Source organism: Miscanthus floridulus, chromosome 18, assembly GCF_019320115.1.
Source record: "Miscanthus floridulus cultivar M001 chromosome 18, ASM1932011v1, whole genome shotgun sequence".
Lineage (NCBI taxonomy): Eukaryota > Viridiplantae > Streptophyta > Magnoliopsida > Poales > Poaceae > Miscanthus > Miscanthus floridulus.
Genome location: NC_089597.1, coordinates 127,914,315 through 127,938,713, shown reverse-complemented (window position 1 = coordinate 127,938,713; position 24,399 = coordinate 127,914,315). Strand labels below are relative to the sequence as shown.

General features: G+C 42.6%; 5 protein-coding genes across 7 annotated transcripts; 2 read left to right on the top strand and 3 right to left on the bottom strand.

The window, feature by feature from the left end:
* Positions 1-195: 195 nt before the first annotated feature.
* Positions 196-3,017, bottom strand: LOC136520983 (protein RER1A-like). Its single transcript, XM_066514698.1, has 3 exons — positions 2,553-3,017; positions 999-1,179; positions 196-540 (listed from the first exon to the last, which is right to left on the bottom strand). The coding sequence occupies exons 1-3, from the start codon at positions 2,894-2,896 to the stop codon at positions 493-495; spliced, it is 573 nt and encodes a 190-aa protein (XP_066370795.1). The 5' UTR covers positions 2,897-3,017; the 3' UTR covers positions 196-492.
* A 346-nt stretch (positions 3,018-3,363) lies between these two features.
* On the bottom strand, positions 3,364-16,907 carry LOC136519789 (type 2 DNA topoisomerase 6 subunit B-like). Its single transcript, XM_066513158.1, has 13 exons — positions 16,576-16,907; positions 9,722-10,223; positions 9,511-9,628; positions 9,316-9,399; positions 8,748-8,774; positions 8,032-8,140; positions 7,875-7,956; positions 7,007-7,027; positions 5,789-5,982; positions 5,314-5,455; positions 4,823-5,016; positions 4,561-4,684; positions 3,364-3,829 (listed from the first exon to the last, which is right to left on the bottom strand). Exons 2-13 carry the CDS (start codon positions 9,965-9,967, stop codon positions 3,536-3,538), a joined length of 1,635 nt encoding a protein of 544 aa, XP_066369255.1. The 5' UTR covers positions 9,968-10,223; positions 16,576-16,907; the 3' UTR covers positions 3,364-3,535.
* Positions 10,120-11,649, top strand: LOC136519791 (uncharacterized). Of its 2 annotated transcripts, XM_066513161.1 has the most exons (5): positions 10,120-10,256; positions 10,383-10,458; positions 10,545-10,635; positions 10,732-10,999; positions 11,260-11,649. In XM_066513161.1, the coding sequence occupies exons 3-5, from the start codon at positions 10,552-10,554 to the stop codon at positions 11,445-11,447; spliced, it is 540 nt and encodes a 179-aa protein (XP_066369258.1). In that variant the 5' UTR covers positions 10,120-10,256; positions 10,383-10,458; positions 10,545-10,551; the 3' UTR covers positions 11,448-11,649. The 2 variants fall into 2 exon arrangements, with proteins under 2 accessions (XP_066369258.1, XP_066369257.1); XM_066513160.1 differs by lacking the exon at positions 10,383-10,458 and having other exon boundaries at positions 10,124-10,256.
* On the top strand, positions 12,071-16,558 carry LOC136519790 (probable isoprenylcysteine alpha-carbonyl methylesterase ICMEL1). Its single transcript, XM_066513159.1, has 11 exons — positions 12,071-12,837; positions 13,170-13,246; positions 13,400-13,469; positions 13,543-13,623; positions 13,742-13,816; positions 13,898-13,999; positions 14,187-14,327; positions 14,982-15,047; positions 15,136-15,279; positions 15,692-15,782; positions 15,953-16,558. Exons 1-11 carry the CDS (start codon positions 12,311-12,313, stop codon positions 16,112-16,114), a joined length of 1,536 nt encoding a protein of 511 aa, XP_066369256.1. The 5' UTR covers positions 12,071-12,310; the 3' UTR covers positions 16,115-16,558.
* Positions 16,908-17,587: 680 nt separating the features above from the next.
* Positions 17,588-23,183, bottom strand: LOC136519878 (mitogen-activated protein kinase 12-like). 2 transcript variants are annotated; one of them, XM_066513267.1, is made up of 11 exons: positions 22,552-23,183; positions 21,200-21,608; positions 20,891-21,018; positions 20,752-20,811; positions 20,315-20,464; positions 19,692-19,847; positions 19,433-19,570; positions 19,263-19,336; positions 18,760-18,861; positions 18,462-18,681; positions 17,588-18,238 (listed from the first exon to the last, which is right to left on the bottom strand). In XM_066513267.1, exons 1-11 carry the CDS (start codon positions 22,762-22,764, stop codon positions 18,164-18,166), a joined length of 1,725 nt encoding a protein of 574 aa, XP_066369364.1. In that variant the 5' UTR covers positions 22,765-23,183; the 3' UTR covers positions 17,588-18,163. The 2 variants fall into 2 exon arrangements, with proteins under 2 accessions (XP_066369364.1, XP_066369365.1); XM_066513268.1 differs by lacking the exon at positions 22,552-23,183 and adding an exon at positions 21,987-22,193.
* Positions 23,184-24,399: the final 1,216 nt, after the last annotated feature.

Here is a 24,399-nt window from a genome sequence, read left to right as displayed (position 1 = left end):
GAGCTACAAATCGCTGGTACTAGTACACAGGCAACGGCCGCAGCTACACGCAGCAAACCGAGTGGTTGATCCAGGCACGGTAAATCGCTTGCGAGATCCAAGTAAAAATGTTGGAAAGATCATTAAAAAATAACAGCTATGTTTCACTGCCATGTGGCCCCAGGCACCACAATTCCATTTTGTCCTCTCGGTCTCTGCTTGTATTGCGTTTGCAAAGATTCAACAGGTCCACAACTTGTCCACAAAAGCACAGTACAACAGAGGAACTGGAAAATTTGATCTACTAGCTATGTTCCATGTCATTGTACAGAAACTACTGATGTGAAACAGGAATCATCAACCAATGCAAAAGTCTGGTTAGCTTCTCTGCGGTCTCCACCAGCGAATATATGGTGTACATTCCCTATCAGTAGCTGGTACTCAAAATACCACCATGCCAGCAGGATGCCTCACAGATAAACGGGCATTTGTTCTCGAGGTCCCACACCGTCTTTAGTCTTTAGATGCACTGGCTGCAGGGCCTTTCTTTCTGCCATACCTCTGCATTGGAATTGCAAGCAGAGTTTAGTAAACGACGTATGATGACCCAATTGCAGATGCAGGTCAACACTTCCAAATTTCAGTAAATTCTAGGGAGAATGTATTGTCAATGGTGATGTAATATTTTCGATAAAAATAAAATATTTTCGAAGCTCCTATACAAGTCCCTATATTTCGATACCAATAACTCAGAAACACACTAAGGATGAAATGCAAAGGCTCTAACTCAGTTATGAATTCTGATTGCTTGCTAGGAATCATGCTACCAAGCAGCAATGCAGGATCTTGAACTAGTTATTATTGACTAGACGTAGACAGTAGACACAATTCGCAGTAGAAACCACATGGCATAAAACCATTTGTTATTAACTTTTGAGAAACTCTGTCACAAAGCATGATCTGTGTAACTTTCAAGAAGTAAAAGGAAACATAACAGCTCAGAAAAATAGAGGTCTCACCTGCTTTCCAATGCTGAACGGGACATACTTGTACTTGATCATATGGACAATCTGTCGCTTCATTGTCAGGGCAAAGAGCACAATCCAATAGCAGAGAAGTATTGGCCAGAAGACAGGAACATCGAATACAGAGAAGAAGGTCATGACAAAAGCAATGCAGAAGGCTTTTGTGATGGCATACCTGAAACAAGAAGCAGTTGGTTAATATACTTTCAGCTGTACACTTAAAAAAAAGGGCGTACCCAGCGGGGTCTGGGGAAGGGTGTCAGTGGCAAGCCTTACCCTCGCCTGTGCAATGCGAGGAGACTGCGACTCGAACCCGGGACCTTCCAGTCACAGGCGGTAAGACTCTACCGCTTGCACCAGGCCCGCCCTTCAGCTGTACACTTCCACTGAAGAAAAAAAGACAGAAAACTACAAGCCACTGAAACACCAAAGCTTGATTGAGACATTGAGTAGGCTAGTAACACGATGTTCCTAATATAGTAAAGATAACAAATTGTTCACATGAAACAGCAAATGCCTTTCTAAATTGAGCTTGCCAGATCCCAGGGGAAAGCAGTGCCACAAAGGCATTCATTGGTGATAGATTGTTCAATTCCATCATTCCATGTGAATCATACAGAAAGTAGATGACTGCTGGCCAAAAGAACGAACATCACAATATAACTTCAAAGGGGTGAAAATGTATTGCACTATAAAACTAGAACATCAAAAGGTGAATAAATATTCAATATGAAAGTAAAAACAATTCTAATGAAACTTGCACAAAAGTACATCAGTTCCACAAGGAAATGCAGCCTATATTTCTCAGAAAATGCATTACAATGTACAGCAGTAACTACTAAGAATTCTGGAGTGATAAAAAGAATGTACTATGTTGTTTTCGAAGGAATAAACTGTGCATAGGCATTCACTAGGATATATTTCTCAGTAGCACACACATAACATCAGTTAACGAAAAGCTCTAAGCCTAAAACTATACAAAATACTACCACTAAAGATGAGGGATGCCCGTGACTGTTTTCCAGCAGCTGAACAATTACTGATAAACAAATACATAACAGGAAACAATGATTTCAGATGCGATGCAGATCATGAGACAAACTTAGCTGGTTGGTTAGTGAAGGACGAGCTAATTAAGCACCAACAGTCCAAGCCAAGTATAGTTGGTCACCCGGTACACCGGAAAACTGACACAAACTCGGCATATCTTATAATCACTGGTAAAATTGCACCTAAATTGGATAGTATCAAGCACTACTATGGAATACTATCATATCAGACGGACAGACAATTGATGAGGTGGACCGTACAATCTGTGAGAAACATTGGCTATCTGGTTGGTTGGTGAATGCCTGAATGGCGAAGATTAGCTAGCCAGCATAGCTGGTTCAATCGAAATACAGCACAAAAGCAGCAAATTGTTACGGTTGCCTTATAGAATTGGATCCCTAGTTAGTACGTATTTACTAGCAATCAGCTCGGCCAGTGCGGTGCCTTTGGACTAAGCATGGTCCAAAATGAGGTAAGGGCAGAAACGCAGCAGCATACCAGAACTTGAACTCGGGGAGGCGGCGGATGAAGGGCTTAAACTCGTCGGAGCCGCGGGTGGGGAGCCCGGGCCCGGCCTCGAGCGCCTCGAGCTCCGGGTCGACCATGGGGGAGAGGAAGCCGATGAGGAGGTTGAGCAGGTAGATGCCCAGCCCGTAGGTGACGACGTAGAAGCCCCGCACGTAGTAGACCCGCAAGGCGTACACCGCCGCGGCCACGAGCGTGCCCGCCCACCGCCCCGCCGTGTGCGGCGCCGCGCGGTCCAGGTAGTGCTGGAACGCCCGCGCCGCCTCCGCGCGCCACCGCTCCGCCGAGCCGCCGTCGCCGACGGGGGAGGGCTCCATGGCCGCCGCTTTGGGATCCCCGGCTGGGTGGGTTAGGTTTCGTGTCTGGGACTGGGGGACTGGTGGGAATCGCAATCGCGAGCGAGCAGACTGCAGAGCAAGAGGGTTTTCACATGCCAGACGGTTCCGGAGCTCACGTGCTATGAAAGAGTATATCACACAAAGAAAAACTCATATACAACATTTTGTCTATTCCTCAACAACAAACATCTTTTATAGGAGTATTTATAAAGTGTTATAGAATTATTTTTCCCCATTTCACGAAAACCACACTTTTGCTTTTCACAAACAAATAAAAAAAAAGAAAACCGCACTAGTCTGATAAAAATGGGTTTGTGAAAAGATATTACAAGATAACGAAATAATATGCTTACTCAAAACATAAAGATCTCTACTAGTGAAAATATGAGTAGCTTACAAAAATTTTACTCAGGCCGTGATCTCTACTTACCTAAAAATTCTCGAAATGCTGCAATTATAGTCCGTTTAATTATCCAATTTCTGCAATTACAGTTTCTAAATATTTTTTTATGTTTACATTTTCTAAATATTGACATAGCAGCCACGCTAACTCCTACTTAAACAGCCTCTAGTTCAGCGAGCGGATTTACTAGAGTGTGGGCTACTACTGAAACAGTGCTAGAAATCGAAAGCCATGTTTTCATCTCCATCTTCGTCCAGCTCGCTATCTTCATCCAGCTTCTCGCACTCGAACAGATAAGGCACGATGTCCTCTGCATTCTCCTTGGTGTCATTCATCTCTATGATACGGATCATCTTCTCAGAGATCGACGATTGAACTGCTCCCTCCGAGATGTCCTGTTCCGAGCCTAGCCCAAGAAGCGCAATGCATTCATCTTGGAACTCTTCATCGGTGGACGACAAGATCAGCCCAGCGATTGATTCTGCAAGGTCAGGAACATATTCACGAACCTGAAATGACATAATGAACAGGATGCGTTAGTTGCCATCATAAGAATAGGATCAACAAGAAAAAAATGCACCTAACAATCCCATATAGTGCCCTAAACAGCTACAAACATTGAGCTCAATAGACACGTTTAAGATCATGAGTCATGACCAGTTGAAAACCAACCAGAAATTCATGTGACCTAGCGATAGAGAATACTCCAAGAGTGTAGTTTGAGCCTAGGAAGCTGCAGCTCTATAATAATACAGGGCTCAAGCAGCCCAAAATGCACAGAACTGGAATTCATGCTTGGCAGTTTTGAATGAAAGTGACAGTCTGACAGAATTCACAACAAAGTTAGGAATTAATGGGGTGCAAGTGTCGGCTGAGACATTTGAAAGCTTAAAACCTCTTATGCAAAGTTGCAAACGTGGAAAGGTGTAGGAAAACTGCTGAAGTTGTACATCTGAACATGTACTACACCTTATGGTACTCTTTTAATGATAGAACATATGGTGCTTATTATCATGTCATGCTTAGCTTATTTTTCTATCTACTAACTCTAATAAATAGGAGTCCATTTGCAGCGTAGTTGATAGAATAAGACAAATTGTCCTGAGTTAATAAATAGTAGGCATTTTAGCCTTAGCTTCTACCCAAATAGCAATGTAATTTCTTCAGTCCAAAAGAAAAACATACTGAATAAGTTAGTTAATAGTAGTGAAAAACTAAAACGTATGTAGAAGGCTCATACCCTCTGGCCATGGCAACTAAGAAAATCTCCTGCATGATCTGCTTTCAAGTGAGATAGAGCAGATTTGAGTGCCTTCCTCGCAAGGTATCTGTCTTGTTGAGATCCCTGCCGTTCTTGCATAGCAGTGGCTAGAGAAAGTCAAGGATATACAGAAAATCCACCTTCTATATATACATTGAGGCTTTCATTGAAACAAAAAAAAAAGCTTGTGAATGTCCAAAAACAAAAAGAGTATGCAGTGCACAGTGTGGAAACTGGATATCATTCATGGTAAGTGTGAATGGCAATATCAATACGAGCAAATGTCATGTTATCCCACTCAAGAACAGCATTTCCTTCATCACCCATCAAACCTCCTTTTAACTTGAAACCATAGCTTTGCCAATCTGTGCTCATCAACACATCAAAAGAGGACTGCGATATCTGACAAGGTACAAAATCTTCAAAGTACAAAACCTGCAATTGTTGCAACCAACAATGGCATAAACTATCAGCTCAGTAGAATCGTGCTTAACTCCTCTAATATCACTGGACACGAGAAAGAATGTGTCTCATGAATTCTTATATTGTTAGTAAGCAAGTTATAAGTCAAATGAACAAGTCATTTTCCATTGTCAAAGCATAATAAGATTGTCTTGGCATGGGGAATGTGCCGCCTTCAACCTGAATTTGGTACCCAGCCATGCGCTAGGCCCTAGAAGAACAACTATTCAGGAAATGAAAATGTATAGCTGAAAACTTTGTGGTTCAAACCTGTGTGGATGGGCAATTTACCATACAACAAGTCGAATCAGATGCAGTGTGTGCAATCGCTATGACTACTTCAACATGCAGTCCTTTAGATTTTCTTCTGTCTACATGGTTTGCTGCTCCAGTTCCAATCTTTAGAAGATCTCTGAAGTAACAAGGAAGAAAAAGTAAAACTTACTAATCATGTTATGGCAGCACAACATCCTGTCGTGAGGATGCATAGGACAATAATTAGATGATACACAAGTGTTTATTAGCATGCCAATGGGCGAATATAGCAACAACAGACCACACTACATAAAAGTTTGGACATAAGAGCTTAGCACACACATGCCAGAAAGGCCGAGAGAGAATGGAGTTGGGCAATTAGGATGAATATTTCGGAGCATATATTAGCAATTTCAGTAAAATTATCTTAGCAGCGTAGTAGTATGATAAAAAAAAATGTAAGACAGTCATGATGGAAACGTTATTTTACCTATTCAATGAGCACACACCACACTTGTCGCAAGTGTTTCCATGGAAGAGTGTGTAGTCTTTAAGACCAGAAACTAGCTGGTCAATACTTGATGCCGTAACAGAATGATGCACATCATCAGAATCTTGTGTTAGACAGACATTTCTGGAATCTGCGTAGCCTGTTTGCTCAACAAAGAGCTCACATGCTAAATTCTAAGTACAAAATAAACAGCCAAACAGGAACTTAAGCTGTCAGCCTAAGAAAAAAAAGGAGGCAAAACAGAGAATATCAAGTTACATGCGTCCTTGATACTCAACAAGCAAAACTGAAAATATGCCACAACCAATTCAAGTTAAATGTCATACTCACTAAACGTAATGTGATCGACTGCTGAAAAATGATAATCACTTTTAGACCTGTTATGTTTTTTGTTTCAGTTAATCAGCTCAAGGACATATATACACCTATTAGTCTATTACTAACCTTTTTTTTCCAAGACACTTGTTACTAATATATCCATGGCCAATGAACTTCTGATCAACTATCTCCAGCCATCGACAATATCAAACATATGTTGTAGTCTAAATGTATTCATGTTCTTTCATATGTAGGAGGTTTCAACTTCTAGGATCGTGTTGTTTTGCCATTGCAGCATAAACACTAACTACCAAAAAATAATAAGTAAAATCTGAGATCACATTAGAGTAGACAATGAGACATACCCGTACAAATACATTAAAGCTTATGCTTCATATCCTACTTACTACCAAAAAATAATGAACCATACCTAAAAGTACAAACGCATAAAGAACTGTAATAAAACTAAGCCTCACAAAGTGAATAGGTATAAGGAAATCTGTGCGTTTGATATTTTTAAGGTCTGGATGGCATTAAATTTACTATTGTTTGATCAACCAATACAAAGGCAAAGTAAGATGAATATGCTAGAAGGCAACTAAACTAACTTAGCCCTTTGAATAAGAAAGAAAAACATAAGATAATACACATCCATAAAACAGCACTGTTAATGCTAATGTATTAGTCTTTTTTTAGCAGAAAAGTATGTGAGTCAAAGATGCAACAACTAAAGACTGAAGGGATTAAGAATAAGAAAAATCTGAGATCACATTAGAGTAGACAATGAGCCATTTAAGCTGCAAAGGAGCATTGAAAATGAAAGAATGCAAAATACTACACTTCCAACTTGAGGAAAGATAACAGTTCAGATATACTTACTGCTGCTCTTATCACTTGTATCTGCATAGGTTAAGAAAGAAAGAAAAAATCAACTCAGACAATATTGGAGCCAACAACAAAAAAGGGACATGCTTAACTGTGCGAAATTGACACTTAATTCTACCGTATTTGCCAATAAATGCCACAGATTTCTACCATAAGATCATTAATAGGATTCTAATACTGATATGTTGAGACACATGTTGATATAGTTTTCATTGATTCCCCGTGTCTGGAGACAGCTGCTCATTGATTAAAGGTTAAAAACTAAATTAGTTCATATAAAGCATTGTTCCTGGGTAGATGGAATGAAGGATAACGATATGTATGAAGAGTTATTAACTAGGATTTAACATGGGTTTAAAAAACTGTTGGATGATCTATTTGGAAGAAGGGGGATAGCACTGATGGTGTCAGTTGATCTTGATGGTATCATCACACATTTTTAATCAACTTAAAATTCTCTAGATTCACCATTTATTTTTGTAGTGCCCAATTTAGAAACAATAAGTACCTTTTCTTCTAGGTGAAAGGTGATGCAAACAGATTATTTTGCAGTGGAAAACTAACATCTCATAATTTGAAAACAGGCATCAAACTATTTTCCCTCTTTCAGTCAATGTTAACAGATGATTTTGTAATGAACAAACTTTACTTAGCCTCTAGACATGCACTTTCTAGTCTAAGTATTAGCACATTAAAAAGATGAAACAATGTGATACTTCCAGATGTTTGGCAAACAAATCCTGATGGAAGATGACACAAGTCGTAGAAAAGCTGGTTTCAATAGCTAACATTAGAAATTCTGACCATGCTTTTGGCCTTTTTGCTAAGGTTAAGCAGGTAAATAGATATGGCAAAATGAAACCTTTCTGAAGAAGCCAACCAACCATAATATAAGATCATCAACGTCAGCATCATTTGAGAGACATAGGCAGACTTCAGTTCCACTGTGTTGAGAAACATATCCATGATTTAATCAATCAAGGTATTCATTTGGTGAAATCAAATTAACAGACAGGTACCTGAATCGTGCATGATTTTTGTATGTGGTAGCCAGCTTGCCGAATCTTGCACTTGATATTTCTTCTTGAAGATTAATTCGATAACGATAAATGGCTTCATCATTGATTCCTACAGAATAGTATATAGGCAAGAAATTATCATTGACTGTATTCATAATATCACAAATGAAATAAAAACAACCTTCTCAGATATATTTTGCCTTTTGCATGCATTGTATTTGCTATTGATAGAGATTATGGTACCAACTTGTACACCCAAGAAAAGCGTGCTAAACTGCTAATAGCTCAGTCATCTAAATAGATATAAGAAGGTAGCAGAAAACTTTGATGTACTCCTCTACTGTATAATTCTTTGTTTTGGGGTTTAGCACTTGCAAATTAAGAGAAACTGTAAAGGAAACTACATCGCAAAGGAAGAAAGCAGATTAAGAGAAAAAGGAAGCATGAATAACAAATGAAAGTAGCGAGAAAATCAAGGTAAGAGCGAATTTCAGAGAATAATGGTGAGAGTCTGATCATAGAATGCTCCCATCTTTGTAGGATTCGCATATATCTGTTTGTTACCATTGCTATCAAGTTCCACAGTTTTCACAACCAACCAAGCAATTTAGAATAGCTAAAATTAACAAACTCCTAGTACAGTTCTTCACATCAACTGATATTCATAACACAAACAGAACACTAAACTATATCATGCAGTGAAACAGAGAACATACCAGTAGTTGTGATTAAGAGTGTGCCATCTGCAAGATAGAAACCACATAAGACAGAGGAAGATGAACAAAAAACAAGAACTATTCCATTTCTGTTTCCCAAGTGATTGTCACACCAAAGTTGGTACTCCATCTGACTCACTTAAAACTATGACCGTGAAGGAAAGTGTCAGTGAAGAACATTTGACCACCTTACCATCGGACAATATTTACTTCCAGATGTATTAACGTTATTACAAACAAATGCCAATGACATAATCACTAATCACATCCACGTCTCTTAGGCGGTCTCCATTCTCTAGCATACTGTAACAGAGATGTTGATTGTGGAGAAAAATTAATGGTGACATTACTTATTCATTTAAAAAATATATAAAAAAAACTAGACCAATCTAAGAGGAAATAGGTGTCTTTATATTAAGAAGAAAACGGGGCGACCAAATTTGCCTCGACAAGGACTTAACCTGGGTGGTTTGGACATACATCCACACCACAAACCCAACTTCCTACTAGTAACTAGAGACTATTCCAAACATCGGAACAACTTTTTAAGGCATCACATTGATCATACCCCATTTCTCCACGGGAGTCTCACGCGCCAGGGCGTCTAGCTCCAGGAACTCCTCCAGTTTGCTCCCCACCCCCGTGTCCGAAACTGCAACAGTTCACCAAATATTTAAGCGGTAAACTAATTCTTGAGGGCGCGACGCTCCTCGGGACGTAATAATCGGAATTAAGGATGGAGCGCCGCCGCAGGCTACGTTACCGGAGACGCGCAGCGGCGAGGAGCTGGCGGTGGCGGGTTCGGCAGGACGCTTGAGGGAGACCGTGAGCCGGCACGGCGACTCCGACATCCGGCAGCGCTGCACCGCCCAGTACACCAGCTGAAACAGAGGCGCGGAAAAAATTGTTAGGAGGTGTAATCTGGAATTGGGATCGGAAATGGGAGGGGTTTAGCGGGGCAGAGAGAGGTTTACGGAGTGGAGCAACTTCCGGTGGGGAGAGGAGGCGGACGCCATGGTGAGGTTGAGGGAGAACCCCGGGTGCTTCGGCTGGCGGAGCAGTTTCCGAAGAGAAAGCTGCGGATCGTTAAGCCGGTCGCCGGAATTCCGCCGTCTCGGCGCGCCCCAACCTCGCCGCTCCTTCCGAGGGGAGGGGACGGACAACCAGGATGGGCCGTGAACGTCTGAACGAATTTCGGCCGAGAGTAAAGCCCAATGCATGGAAGGTCGGCCCAGTCCATTTGGCGCAGGCGAGCTCGGCGGCTGGATCTTCTGCTCCAATCCAACCTAGAGGTACGTTTAGCCCAGTGCCCCAAGTCCCCCAATGCAATTTTCCCCTCCCTCTGGAACCCTAGATTCGCTCCAAGTGAACGCGACGGGGTTGCTGGAGCCTGCAGGCGGCGCTCCACGCTGTCGGGCCGTCGCGCATCCTTCTTCCGTGGCGGCGTTCGTTTCTTGGTGAGACAGGCGGATTGGACTGGCAAAAGGAAGACGAGCTGGTGAACAACAGGTACGTCTGCCTCCAGGAGGCAGGAGCAAATGTAGTCATTAGTCGATGCGATCGGGGAGAATTCTGCTGCTACCTCACATGGATGGTGTGCTACTTTTGTGCGACCATTTTTCTGTACTGTCTCAGGTTTCAGAACTGTTTACCTTCGATCATAGAAGACACTTGAAAGATTGTGTATGCCACTTTAAGATTTTATACCAGTGTATGTACAATATGAGGATTGTTGTGTTCTTGTTAGGTAATTTACTGGCATAATAAAAGAAAAACGATTGACATAATTGTTTTCAGCTCTATAATGGATCCCAATATGAAGCAGCTTCAAGAGGCTCTGGTTGATATTGAGACTGATGCAGAAAAGGTCTTTCTGGCTAGGCATCAGGTTCATATATGTTAATTTGCTATTGGCTTGCCTTGTTCATACCAGACGACAGTCTCAGTATCACTCTTCTGATTTGTTAATCTCTGTTACTATCAGTTGGTGGAAAATGATAAGATAAGAAATGGTAACAGGGAGGCGCTGACGGCCCTCCGGAAACAAGCTAGGACAACCAAGACTAGCGTGCCATCTCCCTTTGAGGTCATAATGAAAGAGATGGAAGGAAGTTCTGGCAAGCAGCTGATAAAGGAGATATGCCCAACGTGTGGAGATCATGACCCCAAGGAACATACTTGGCTAATGTTTCCTGGATCAGATATTTTTGCCCGTGTTCCATTTCATGTCGCACACACTGTTGTGGAAAAAGGTATGCTCCAGAACCTTGCCCGTAATAATCAGTGCATTTCAAATTATTAGTGATGTTTTTTTCAAAAAAAAATATTAATGATGTAGAGTCCTTCATTTTTGTAAGATTCCAACAAAAATCTGTTGAAACCTCTGTTTTCCTTTCTCAGCAAAAGGAAGCTTGTGTAGCAATTTCGCCCAACTATTTATATTAAGGCAGTTCCTTGAGATAATACAGATGACGAGCTAACAATTGCTTATTTCATTTTGTGATTGGTGTAGACCAAGAACGCCTGGATTTGGATACCAAGAAACTGCAAAGCTTTGTCAAGGAGAAATCGCTTGTGATTGCCGAGAAAGGCGCCCTAGCAGGCAAATTCGGTGTTGACACTGTGAAATCTTTGGTCAGCCTTACGGACACAACTAAATCGACACGGGAGGGAGGGGAGGTGAAGTACCAGTTGGGTTGAGTCGTCAACTGTTCACCCGTAGTATATCTTTCTTGGATATCCGGTGTTTGTTCAGTTAGGATTGACCTGGATTGGGGGTGTTCTGACACAATTACCTTCAATCCACACCAAACTGAACAAGGCTGTATGTATAGATTTTCTTTGCTTTTGTGTGAAACAAAACTTTGCACGGTTGTTAACACTAGTGGAAATTTGCTCTGAATTGATGTTGGGTTGTGTATTCTTATTTGCCATGAGACTGTGGCGCAGTCTGTGTAGTTCGTGCTGGCGAATCCTTGATGATGGGCTGGGTGTGGGCAAAGGTTCTCGATTCTGTAGCGGTCATTTTTCAAACTGAAATGAAGGTGGGTGGCAAGACTTCAATGTCTATCTGATAAAAAAAAACACTTGCAATTTGAGTCTCAAACTCTCAGTGGGTGCAAATTTATCCATTCAGCTACCGAAAATCGTAGAAATGCAGCTGACATGTCTCCGCGGGAGTGTTCGTTTAGGCCTTGTTTGGAACATAGTAATTTTACAGGAATCATTGTATGGAAAATTCGCAGGAATTGAAAAAAAATCATGTTTCAAAGTAGATATGGAATAGCAGGCCCAGCAGTAATTTTACAGGAGCCGTATAGAATTTTCACAAACAGGAGCCGTATAGAATTTTCACAAGCAAAACACAGGAATTTGAAAACAAAATTACAGAGATGCCATAGCAGGTCCAACTCCCCAAATAGTGCAAGGATGCAAGGCCGAATAGACGTGACCGGACGTCATATGGGCCGGGCCGGGCCGGTGAATCTAAAAGTACCGACCAGGTTGACTTACTGGGAGGTATCTTTTGGGAAATTTTATCTCCCTGACATGTGGGGTGGGACATGCAGGGCCCACGTGTCAGCGTTCTGGTCGCAGAATCGCCTCTTCCTGTCCGCCGTCCGCCGGAGCACCGCCGCACCGGAACCGTCGTACGCCTCCGTGCCCTCGCTCGCGGAGGCGTTGCCGCGGGCCGCAGCGCGGTTCCACCTCGGTGGCCGGCGGAGCTGCTGCCTGGCCACAAGAAGCCGTCGCTCTCCCAGCTTTGTACCGGTTCCGATCAGAATATCCGCATCACGGAGAAGCCCACGCCTCGGGAGTCTCTCGTCACCGCGATGAAGGTGGAGCTCGCCGCGCGGACCTCCCATACGAGCAAGGCGGGGGAGGAGACCCCGCCGCCGTCCCCGTCATCCGCTGCTGCGTCACCCCCGGCGGAGGATGCGCCGCTCCTCCCCGATGCGGGCGTGCGGCGCCGGCCGGCGTGCGGGCGGTTCGCGCAGCGCAGCGGCTCCTTCCGCCGCGAAGTCGGCCGGGCCGCCGCCGAGACCTTCCTCCTCACAAGGCTCACTCTGATCCTCCTCCGCTACCTCGGGTACGCATAAACTCCGCTTCTCTGGCTGCTAATTGCGCTTTGCTTTGTTGTGCGATGTGCTATTTGCTTGTTTATTGCGACCTCTACAACTTGCACAATTTCACTTGTGCTTTGCTCTCTCCTGGAGTCCTGGTACACCTACGTGCTCGATGATATTTGCAAATTTGTCTGCGCGGAAAGAATGTTGGAAAAATGGACAATTTGTGTGACATGCCATATTTAGCATCAAATCTGATATTTCCTAGATAATTTGATTGGAAGTGTGTTCAGACGGCCTTTTATGAGAGAGACTACATGCTTTTTTCGGTTAATAACATGTTAAATTTATGCAGGATAGGCTACAGATGGATCCGGCAGTTCCTAGCCCTCTGCTGTTATACCCTCCTGCTGATGCCAGGTTTTATTCAAGGTTGGTGTTGCTCGAGGTTTGTCATTGTTTTATTATCTGTGTATTTGGTTCATTTTTGTTCTTGAAAAAGCGTGGGTGATATAGCTTGTTCAATTGAACTCATACAATGCAACTGACTGTGCTACTATCTTAATGGATTTTGCTCTACTCCAGTTGTATATTATTATTTCTTCTCTAGCCAAGTTCATAGAAGTGTTGTATATGGAGATCAGCCAAGAAACAGGTACTTCATTTGATTCTACTACCATGTAATTAATATTTCTACTTGATAAATCATTTGGTAAGTTTTATTGCAGACTGGACCTGTATATACCAACTAGTACGACAGGGTTAAAACCAGTTGTGGCATTTGTGACTGGTGGAGCGTGGATCATAGGGTGAGTGGAAGTATGTACTATCTTGAACGCCCCAACCATTTTTTGATATTCTTGCTATTGCAAAGTTTGATTCTGTCTTGATTCAATGACTCTGCATATCAAATTATATATTTCTCAGGTACAAAGGGTGGGGAGCCCTTTTAGGCAGACGCTTAGCAGAAAGAGGCATCATAGTTGCATGCATTGATTACAGGTACTCTGAATGTATTTCCTATGCAAAACAGCATAATCATTCAGGCCATAGTCACTGAGGATGTAAATGCTTTGTTTTCAGAAACTTTCCTCAGGGGACTATTGGTGACATGGTAGAAGATGCTTCTCAAGGAATAGCTTTTGTCTGCAAGAATATAGCAAGTTATGGAGGTGATCCTAGCAGGTTTATAACCTACCCTTGTGTACATATTTGGTTACTATCACAAAACTGAAATAGTGCGTTCTTGTTTTTTCCAAAATATTTATCTTCCTCAAATAAATGTGCAGTGTATAAAAAAAACTGAATGAAAAAGCATAGACCTCTGTCCTGAGATGACATATTTAAAGTACTTCTGTTCTTACATATTCAGGATATATCTTGTTGGACAATCAGCTGGTGCACATATTGCTGCATGTGCTCTCTTAAATCAGGCCATTAGAGAATGTGGTGAAGGAGATACTTCCTCTTGGAGTGTATCACAGCTAAAAGCTTACTTTGGTATTTCTGGCGGGTAAAACATTCATGTCTCTTTGAATAGTATATAGATTACAGAAAAAAAAAACTATATGGTTTTTCTATTTGAATTTATGCATAGTATCACTACTTTTTTCTCTAATATTCGCAGCTCTGCCAATTAGAGTAGGTTTCTGGCTGCAATATATATGTCGTTGCCGAGTGGAGAGATTATTTGACTACTCTAGCTAGATTCAGTTGATGAATTTAGCCTTTGCAGTAGTGAGTGGGATGACAACTTATAAGAACCTTCTATACTATGTTTAGGTATCAATCAAGTTTCGAAAGACAGCATAAATTATGGACCCTTTTACACCCTTTGTCCCTTTTTAAGTGTCGCTATGGTATTCGTGCTGATCAAACTTTCTTAAGTTTGACTAGGTTGGTAGAAAAATTAAGCAACATTTGTATCTCTAAATAAGTTTATTATGAAAATATATTCAACGATCTATCTAATGATACTCATTATGTACCGTAAATATTAATATTTTATTGTGTATATTTGGTCAAAGTTGAGTATGTTTGACTTCTCGGGAAATGAGAACGACAATTAAAAAGGGATGGAGGGAGTAGCACTGTACTTAAGCATTTATTTGTGGGGGAAATGGATCAATTGGAACGGGGCTTGAACTTTTGTGTATGATCTCTACAGGTACAACCTCCTTAATTTGGTTGATCATTTCCATAGACGTGGCCTTTACCGGTCCATCTTTCTCAGGTTCACTGTTAGTATTTGTTCATGTCTTCTATATAAAATTGTGATCCTGTGAGTGTATTGTGACTTTATTTTGATCATATTTTTCCAGTATTATGGAAGGTGAAGAATCACTCCAGAAATTCTCTCCACAAGTGATGATTATGCAATCATCTGCTAGGTCTGCAGTTTCTTTATTGCCTCGTATCATCCTTTTCCATGGGACAAGTGATTATTCAATACCTTCAGTTGAAAGGTGTGTCACAAATTTTATATTTAACATAGGGTGCATGGTAAATCCATATTCTTGCTGTTTTATATGATTCCCGGTACTGTTAGGATATTAAAGAAAATAAAAAAGACAATCACCCTGTTCGCTTGTTGGTTTCAGCCAGGCTTATTCAATCAGCCAACAGTGTTTTTCTCTCACAACAAACCAGCACCAGCAAGCCCAAACCAGCCCAGACACCAACCAACGAACACGCCGAATATCTGTGTGCTCAAGCAGTAGATACAGAGGACAATTTATTGGTTACCTCTTGTTTCTTATGTTTGGCCCACTTTAATGTGCTTTTCAGTTTATTGTTTGGAATTACTTTAATATGTAAACCTTCTTCACAAGGTTGTAGAAACACTATACTTATTTGATGACTAATCCAAAAATGCAGCCAAGCGTTCATTGATGCTTTACAACAGCAAGGTGCAAAAGCAGATTTATTTCTGTATGAAGGGAAGACACATACTGATTTGTTCCTTCAGGTAGTCATTGTACCAAAAGTGCTATTTGGGTTTTCTTTATTTTCTGACTCAATAATAATTTTGAACAAAGCTCAGTCTTGTGGAAGACCCTCCTTTTTCTTGTCCCAAGTGATATATCAATTCATCAAACATAAAATTGTTTTTCAGTAATTAATTAATGTTATGCACAGGATCCTCTTCGGGGTGGCAGAGATAAAATGCTCGAAGAGATCGCCGGTGTGATACACAGTGAAGATCCAGACGTGTCTGCCCAGCACCTCGTCGTGCCTGTTGCAAGGCGTCTTGTTCCTGAGTTCATGCTGAAGCTTGCTGGGAAAGTAAGCCCTTTCTGAAGCCGCTAGTTTGATTGCGATAGTAACCAGATGGAACTGTAAGATTATGTACATTAGGGGAATGCAATCTGACGCGAAATGGATCCTGCGATCGGGAATATTCTTTCTTCTGAGAAAAGGGTCATGAAAATTGTGTCGCTCCCTGATTAGCTACTCAGGTCATGAAAAGGGTCATGAAATGGATCCTGCCATCGTTCACTTGTCTACAGGTTTTAAACACCTTGTGACCCTTGTTTACTCACTCACTGCTTTCAAAAACCGTCGTCCAAAATAATATAGCTTATGACATCTATGCACTAACACCTTTGATTGCAAGTATATAATAACCATGTTATTGCAGGTTTATTAAATTATTCGGTCATCTTTCTATCTACCCAAATGCTTGTTTCCGCACACACGTGCGGACATGCTTCGGTGTGCACGCACTAGAAGCCAAAAAAAAAAAATGCAGACGAACTCACCTGCTATCGCCGCCGCCAGAGAAGAAGGCTGCACCGTTAGGGTTTGGGGTTTTGGAGATTTACCATGCTGTCTAGGCTTAGAAGGAAGCTTTTGGAGAGGACGCCGGACCGGTGGCGGTGGTGGTCGAGACGAAGGCGGAGGGTGGGGCTGCAGGGGCGCCACCCGCCGGGCGGTGGTGGAGGCTAAAGTGGAGGGCAGTTGGGTGGTGCTGGCGACGGGGGCGTCCATTGGAGAAGAAAGGGAGAAGCTTGTGATTAGCGTGGCAGTCGTGGAGGCGGTGGCGTGCATTGATTTCTAAAAAAAATGATCTGACCGTGGTAATACTCTTTAGAGGTTAAAATGTTCAGATTAAACCTACAGATTACAGTACTGCAAGAAAGTGAACCATGGGTAGCATCAGGGAAACATTGGCCGCGGGGTGAATCGAATGGAGTCGGGTATACGATATCACTCCGGATGTTTTTTTTTTTTTTTTACAAAATATCACTCCGTATGTTTTTGTTGTAGGGAGAGAGAGTAGAGAAGCGAAGAGAAGAGGAGAGAGATTTTTGTGGGATTCCAAAAAAAAAAAAATCTTTTAAACCTCTGTTTTCCTTTGTGTGCAAAAGGAATGTTTACCGATCTTTCAAAATGTGTGGGATTCCAAAAAAAAAAAATTGAACATATGTTCCTCGAGATAATACAGATGACTAGCCAAAGGTTCCGGAGCTCACGTGGTACGATTAATACGTGTCGAACTGAGTAACGAGAGGGCTATTCGCAGTTCATTTCATAAAAATATGCTTGTGTATAAATGCATCAAGGGGTCATTGTTTCGACTTTCGATAGTTAATCGTTACCTTCGCCTGGAAGTGTAACCTGGCTTAATCCGCTTCTTTTTTTCATCCAGAACAGTATTTTTCTCTCACAAATTCCTCCGGACCATCCAAATTCCTCAGCCGAACACCCCCATAAGGTGTTACCCAAGGAAGTTCAGAACCCGAAGGTTGGTTATTCAGGACAAACCACGACTGACTAGTATTTGTAATTTTTTAACTAAGAAGACAAATATGGATGTACATGTACGGAGTCCTTATGACCTATGACTGGAGAAATTACTCATATTTTTCTTGACAGGCAAAATGTGCACTGTAGTGATATCCCCTCAAAATGGAAAAAGGGGATGATACACTGCTGACACTTCGTACGGCAGAAGCCGTTGTAATAACTCAAACATAAGTCCAGACTCCATTGCAAGAAAGCATCTCATGGTCGACAGGCTGACCATACTTCATTGTTCATTCTGGACTAACTAGTGCTACATCTCAGGAATTCTTCATGAATCCATGCAGGGCTTCTAGAGACGCCACGCCATGCTGGCATGACACGGTGGAAATACAGATGATGAAGGACGGACCATCAGACGGTGGCATATTCCTCTTCTACCCAAGTAAAGTCGAACTAGCTGTGGGTGTACACAAAATTCAAACTTGCAATACAGTGTACCATAGAGTGTTTTGCTTTCCCAGGCTGTCCTCTATATCATCGGCGTACAGTGTACCAGGTAGAAACCTTATGCCAAGATTGCTGTTGCCTGGACAGTCCTGCCTAGGAGTGCATCCTGGAGACCTGTTCAGACAATCCATCGACGTCGTCTTCCATTTCCTCAGGGATTTCATCATCCTAACAGAGAAACCAAACATGAGTGGCGGAAGCACTACCTAATCTCTAAAGCTAACAAAGTAAAAGGTACAGCTTGCATGCAACAAATCAATCAAAGATGTCCTTTTGCACATCCTTTCTTGATATTGACAGTGTGCATGCCATAAAAAAAAGACATTGATAGTGCACAAGTTTGCCACCCTGCCTTTTTGCCACCAGTTGAATTCAGGCAGTTCAGCATTACCTCTGGGTGTTTATTTGTGACAACGACACACTTGGAAGCACTTATGCTTGCACTCTTCAGGTAGCTCCGAGAGCTTAAGCTTGTGGATTTCACATCATTCATGTCAGCCTCTTCTGACCTTGGAGGGCTCACAGTAGTGCCGGCGACAGAATCTGCACTTATCTCCTGATCATTAATATGTTGCTCAGTATTACCATCCTTCGATACAACCACTCTTTCCCTGTCATACACAAAGACATGCAGGATTTAGCACGACTGAGAAGTGCAGTGGAGAACCTCTTTGTCCTGAATCATGTACCTTGGTAAAGAAGCATGCTTTCTTTGCAGTGGAGAACCTCTTTCTCCTTTGCTATAATGCTCCTCAAGATGTGCAAACTGCCGTTTGAACCGATCAACTCCACTGCAACAAGATAGTAGTATTAACAACCATACCAATCCTACTAGATAAAAGAATAATGCTAGATACATGCTTTATCAAATCCAGTAACTCCTTGCAATAGATATAAAAACAGCATTTCACCCTTATAATGTTATAAAATGGATGATTATTGTTTCCTATAAACAATCCTTGTACATTTTTTTTGTGTGTGTGGGAAAATAGGTTCCTGGCAAAAAGTGAGGAAGTGTAAAGTAGGTAAGATTTGAGTGAACGATACTGAAAGACAAGCAACTTGACAAAGAATGAGTAGGATCTAGGATGCAAGTAAAACACAAAGTATATAGTGAACTTTGTTTGATGTTGAACTATTCCCATTGTATGGTAGTACAACCTTAGAAGGAAAAACTAATGTAGTACTGCACCTTGGATAGAGGAAGCTAATCTGTTCTCCACCTTTCATGTACTCCTCCAGCATCTGTGGATGATACTCCAAAATCTGCTTGCATATTATATATAAAAAAAAATTCTCAAGCACGGTGACTATACTTGTTTACACAAACAGGAAAATATATTAAAAGCTATTGCTCCCTACCTCTCGATAGATCAATTCTCTAACATCATCTTTGTCCAGCTTCCTTCTTTCAAATTGAAATTCAAGTTTAGAAATAGGGTGTCTTGATGGCTCACGTTCCACATTAGCAAGGGATGCAAAGTATGGATCAGCTAGAGCCTGAAATAAGATAAAATAATATATTTTATCAAAAATCAAAATATACATATGACATCTTTTTATGGAAACTGTTAAAGCAAATCTAATGAAGGAAAAGAAAGCGTGATCTGATTGAGTTTACCTCTTCTGCAGTCAGCCGATCTTTAGGATCAAATGCAAGTAAACGCTCTAGAAGACAAAGAGCCAAAGGATCAGCATTTCGAAATTTATGAGTAAAGGGCACGGGATATTTTTTCCGCATGCAGCTCAAGTATCTCCTGGCCTTCTCATTTCGAATCTGCAAAGATTGTAGACAACATTATGGATGTTTTCTCCGCATGTGAAATCTCTAGAAGGAGCAGACATCACAAAATAAACAAAGAAATGGAGCCTGAAGGAAATATTCCAGTGGCTTGCAATGGACTTTGTTGATAAAATGGTGCTTTAATATTGTATTCGCATAGATCCTTTGTTTAGGGTCTGTTTCGATACACATGGCTAGTTACTAGTTGGGGCTAAAAATTAGCTCAAATTAGCTATGGTTGGATAGCTAGTTGGCTAACAACTAGTTGAAGACTTGGCTAAAAAAATAGCCCATCTATTAGCTCTTTTGTTTGGATGCACTAGAGCTAATTTTTAGCTAGCTAGTAATTAGCTCTTGTATCCAAACAAGCCCTTAGTCTTGTTAGACAACACATTAGCTACTATAATGATATAATAGGAGGTTTGGGCAAAAATGAAACAGAAAGAATTGAGATGTAGTACCCGAGATAAGGTCTCAGATGATGGAGTTCCAAGAAGATCTGTTATAAGATCTAATTGGTGTACAACATTCTTCCCAGGAAATAATGGCCTTCCAGTGAGAAGTTCGGCAAATATGCACCCAATGCTCCAAATATCAATTGCAGGAGTGTACTGCATATAAATTAAAACGTGTCAGAATTCGGATAGCTGTAACATAAGGATTCTTGCAACATAATCCTGTCTAAACAAACTTTACACCTCAGTTTTCAGCACAGTTTACTACAAGAATATAAAGAATACATAATTGCAGGAGTATACTACAAGAATATTCACTAAAAGGGAAATATGATGCACTACACAATTGACCACTTCATGCATTAGAAACTTCAAGATGCACATGCATACATAGTGGTCTAACAATATTAACTTCGATTGCATTCAAGAGCTCAAGACATTACTTTGGAGAAAAAGGAACCACATAGTTCAGGTGCCCGGTACCACCTTGTTGCCACATAATCCTTCAAATAGAAAAGCAGAAGCACATTAAAAATAGGAAAGTGGAACATGAATGCTTCCATAAAACGTCAAGACTCTTACTGTCCAAAATATAGCTGAAGGGGCATCATTAAATGATGCACGGGCAAGTCCAAAGTCACATATTTTCAGTTTGCAGTCCGAGTTAGCCAGTATATTCTTGGGCTTTAGGTCGCGATGAAATACATTAGCTGCACCAATATAGACCATAAAGAGCACATTATCATAACAATAAACTGGATAATTTTCCTCAAAAAAAACAATAAACTGGATAACCATGAGCGGATTAGCCCACGACAGTGTGACAAATATAAAAACTGTCTTGGTAGATGGGATAGGTACAGTGTGGTTGGTACTAACTAATATACTTACCAGCATGTATGTACTTGAGAGCACGAAGAAGTTGGTACAGGAAAAACTGGTGATGTTCAGGGGTGAGGTCATCATTCGCCTTGATCACTTGATGGAGATCCGACTCCATAAGCTCAAAAACAACATAGATATCCTGGAACTCCCTCCGAGAAGGAGGGAGCATGATGTGCTTAATCTCAACTATGTCTGGGTGACGAAGCAACCGAAGGAGCTTGATCTCCCGCAATATGCGTGTGGCATCCGAGACGTGCTCAAACACATCATTGATCTTCTTGATAGCAACCCGCTCACCGGTGCGGGTATCTACGGCTGCAGCAACTACTCCGTAGCTTCCTTTGCCAATGACTTCTTGGATCTGGTACTGGCTTGCCTCTCCGTACTCGGTGAAGAACTCCATTTCCACTGAGTTCTGTAAGATCACGATTCAAGTACAGATTGAAGTTAGCCAGAGATATACAGAATATTAGGCATCCAAGTAATGACTGGTTACAAAATACCTGTACTGAAACAACCTATGGTTAACTGAACAGTAGCGTATCGTCGACACTATTCGTCAGCAAAGCAAATTACATGGCCGCATAACATGCATCCACAGGTTTATAAAGCTAGGATCTTTTACCTGGGCCATGACCAACCTACTAAAAATTGACCTTTTCACTAAAGACTCGGTCAGGTAAATTCAGTAGGAACGCACGCAAGGGCAAGACCTTTTCTCATTGAGCTAGTCGAGTCCCTTAACAGCAACAGGCAAAGGGAAACTGGAGCTAGAGGTGCAGATCAAGTCTACCTTATTAGAAGCCCGGTGCCCTGGTCGGCTGGTCAGATCATCAAAAACGCAAGTGGACAACTTGGAAAAGAGTTCCTCAGGATCAGTATAACGCGGGATGATGCCAGCAATTGCCGAGATATATATAGCTAACTGAAGGTTGACGACGCAAGACGAGAGCACCGTACTACTACTACAGTAGGAGCATATATATAGGGACCAAACGAATTCACGCAAGTGCTTGAATTGAACATTTCATATAAGTTGAGAAATCGGAATAAAAGCAGCCCCGATCAAAATGATAAGCACGGATCAGATCGAAAATACAAAAGAATTATCCTTACAGCTCCCCAATGCATAATAAGCGGAAGGAAACGAGGCGCTCACTCCTACACGGCAAGAAATTGCACAGCACGGAAGCAACCAAATCCCATAAAAAAATCTGATCTTGGCAAGAAATTCCCCGTGTCCGCGGATCAAGGAGCACGAGGAAGAAGGCAAGAGACGTCCGCCCGCCCTCCACCCAGCCCCACCCACAGAAGCAAGCAAAGCAAGGCAACGGAAGCGGGTCCACTCAGTCGCTCACCTTCCTGTGGCTCTCGACGGGCAGCGGCATCTTGCGCTTGGGCACGCGGATGGCGCGGAGGCCGACGAGATCCGGGTCCTCGATGACCTCGAGATCGGACGAGCCGTCGTCCCCCTCGCCGGCGGCGGACGACTGGTTGGAGCCGGAGGTGGAGCCGTTCCGGCGGTGGAACCAGCGGCGGAAGCCGTGGACGATCGCGCCCCCTCCACCCATGCTCCTAGCCCTGCGCGCCCGACGGCATTGGCTGCCCGCCCGCCCACCCGCTCGCCTAGCTATATACCACCCCCAGTCCACCGGCTCCAAGTAAGCTGCTCCTCTCCTCCTCCCGTGTCCCGTCCCTCCTCTACTCTCTTGCTGCCGTCAGTTACTGTTCCTACTCGCGGACGCTTGCTTCCCTTCCCCGACCGACGTGCTGTTCCCGTCCAAGCCCAAGGAGGGGATCCCCGAGCCGGGAGCCCGAGTCGTCGGCGCCGTGGGGACCGGGGAGTGGATTGACGGATGCAGAACGGAATGGTCGAATGGAGAGCGGAAAACGATGGACGTGATGGGAAGGAACGGGATCTTATTATACCAGTTAGGATTGGATGGACGATTTCTTTTTCTCTCCTTTTCCTGCCCTTTTCTCTATCGTCTCCTGATAATGCGCTGAATGAGCGTTCAGACTGATGGAAGAGGAGGAGCACACGCAGCAAACAGTGGAGTGCAAATCTGGAGCTGGAAAAGGCTGTGCCGAATTGCCATTACCGAATTACTAGCTGCTAGAAAAAGAAAAAAAATCCTAGCAGTGGCAATACACCTGCACCACTCGGCTGCTAGCCCGATGCTAGACCAGATCTTCCGCAGGTACATGTGCTGGGCACGCATTGCTCGCAAGAGGCAAGCTAGCATCGCGTACTCCACTCCAGCTGTGCATGTGCTCACGCTGGGTCCTGCACCTGCTGCGGTGCTGCCTACAACCGGCAACCGCGTCGTCATGGGATCTGTCAACTTGCATGGATGAATGACACAGAGTGGAGCATGTGCAGAAAACACTCGCTCTCAACCACTTGCGCAGTCGAGGTCTTTGACCTGAACTGTCAGTTCCTGAAAACTGAATTGCATGAACCATTCCAAAAAAAAAAAATTTGTGTTGCATGCAAAGGCTCCGTTCGGCTTGCTGAATTTTAGCTGAAACTGACTAAAAAACACTGTTCTAATTAAATTATTATGAGAGAAAAATACTGTTTTGGGCTGAAAAAAGAAACCGAAAGAAAGGCTTCTGGTAAGCCGAACAGGGCCAAAAGTAGAGGCAGTAGTAGGTAGGCTAGCGGGCGGTGGATTCAGTCGCCTGCTCTGAAGAAGTGAAGGGTGCTTGTCGTAGAAATGGGCAACGAACGTAGAAACCGTACCGGAGCACCATGACCGCGCGGGGGTCATCTCGGGCTCTCGGCTTTGGGAGCATGCGTGCGTGACAGCGAGAGACGAAGCTGCTGCTGTGCTAATCACCCGGCCCGGTCAACGGCCACCGTGATTAGCAGCGCATGACTGTGTGCATACTATCTGGTTCCAGATGGGTGATGGATCTGACATGGCAGTCAAATGCCGGGCGACGGCCGGGATCAAAACGGCGAGTTATTATTAGCACTAATACTGATCAGAAGGCAGGCAGGCTGGCAGCATGATTGTAACACCCAGGTGTTTGTCTTCCACATTTGCACTGCATTTCATAAACATAAGCATCATGCCTCCCTTCGTGAACTTATAGTACATGAAACATAATTTCGAAACATTGCAACATATTGAATATTTCGTGTGTTGTTCTTTTATGAAATGTAAAGTGTGCAACACTTAAGTGCAACATGTGCCACT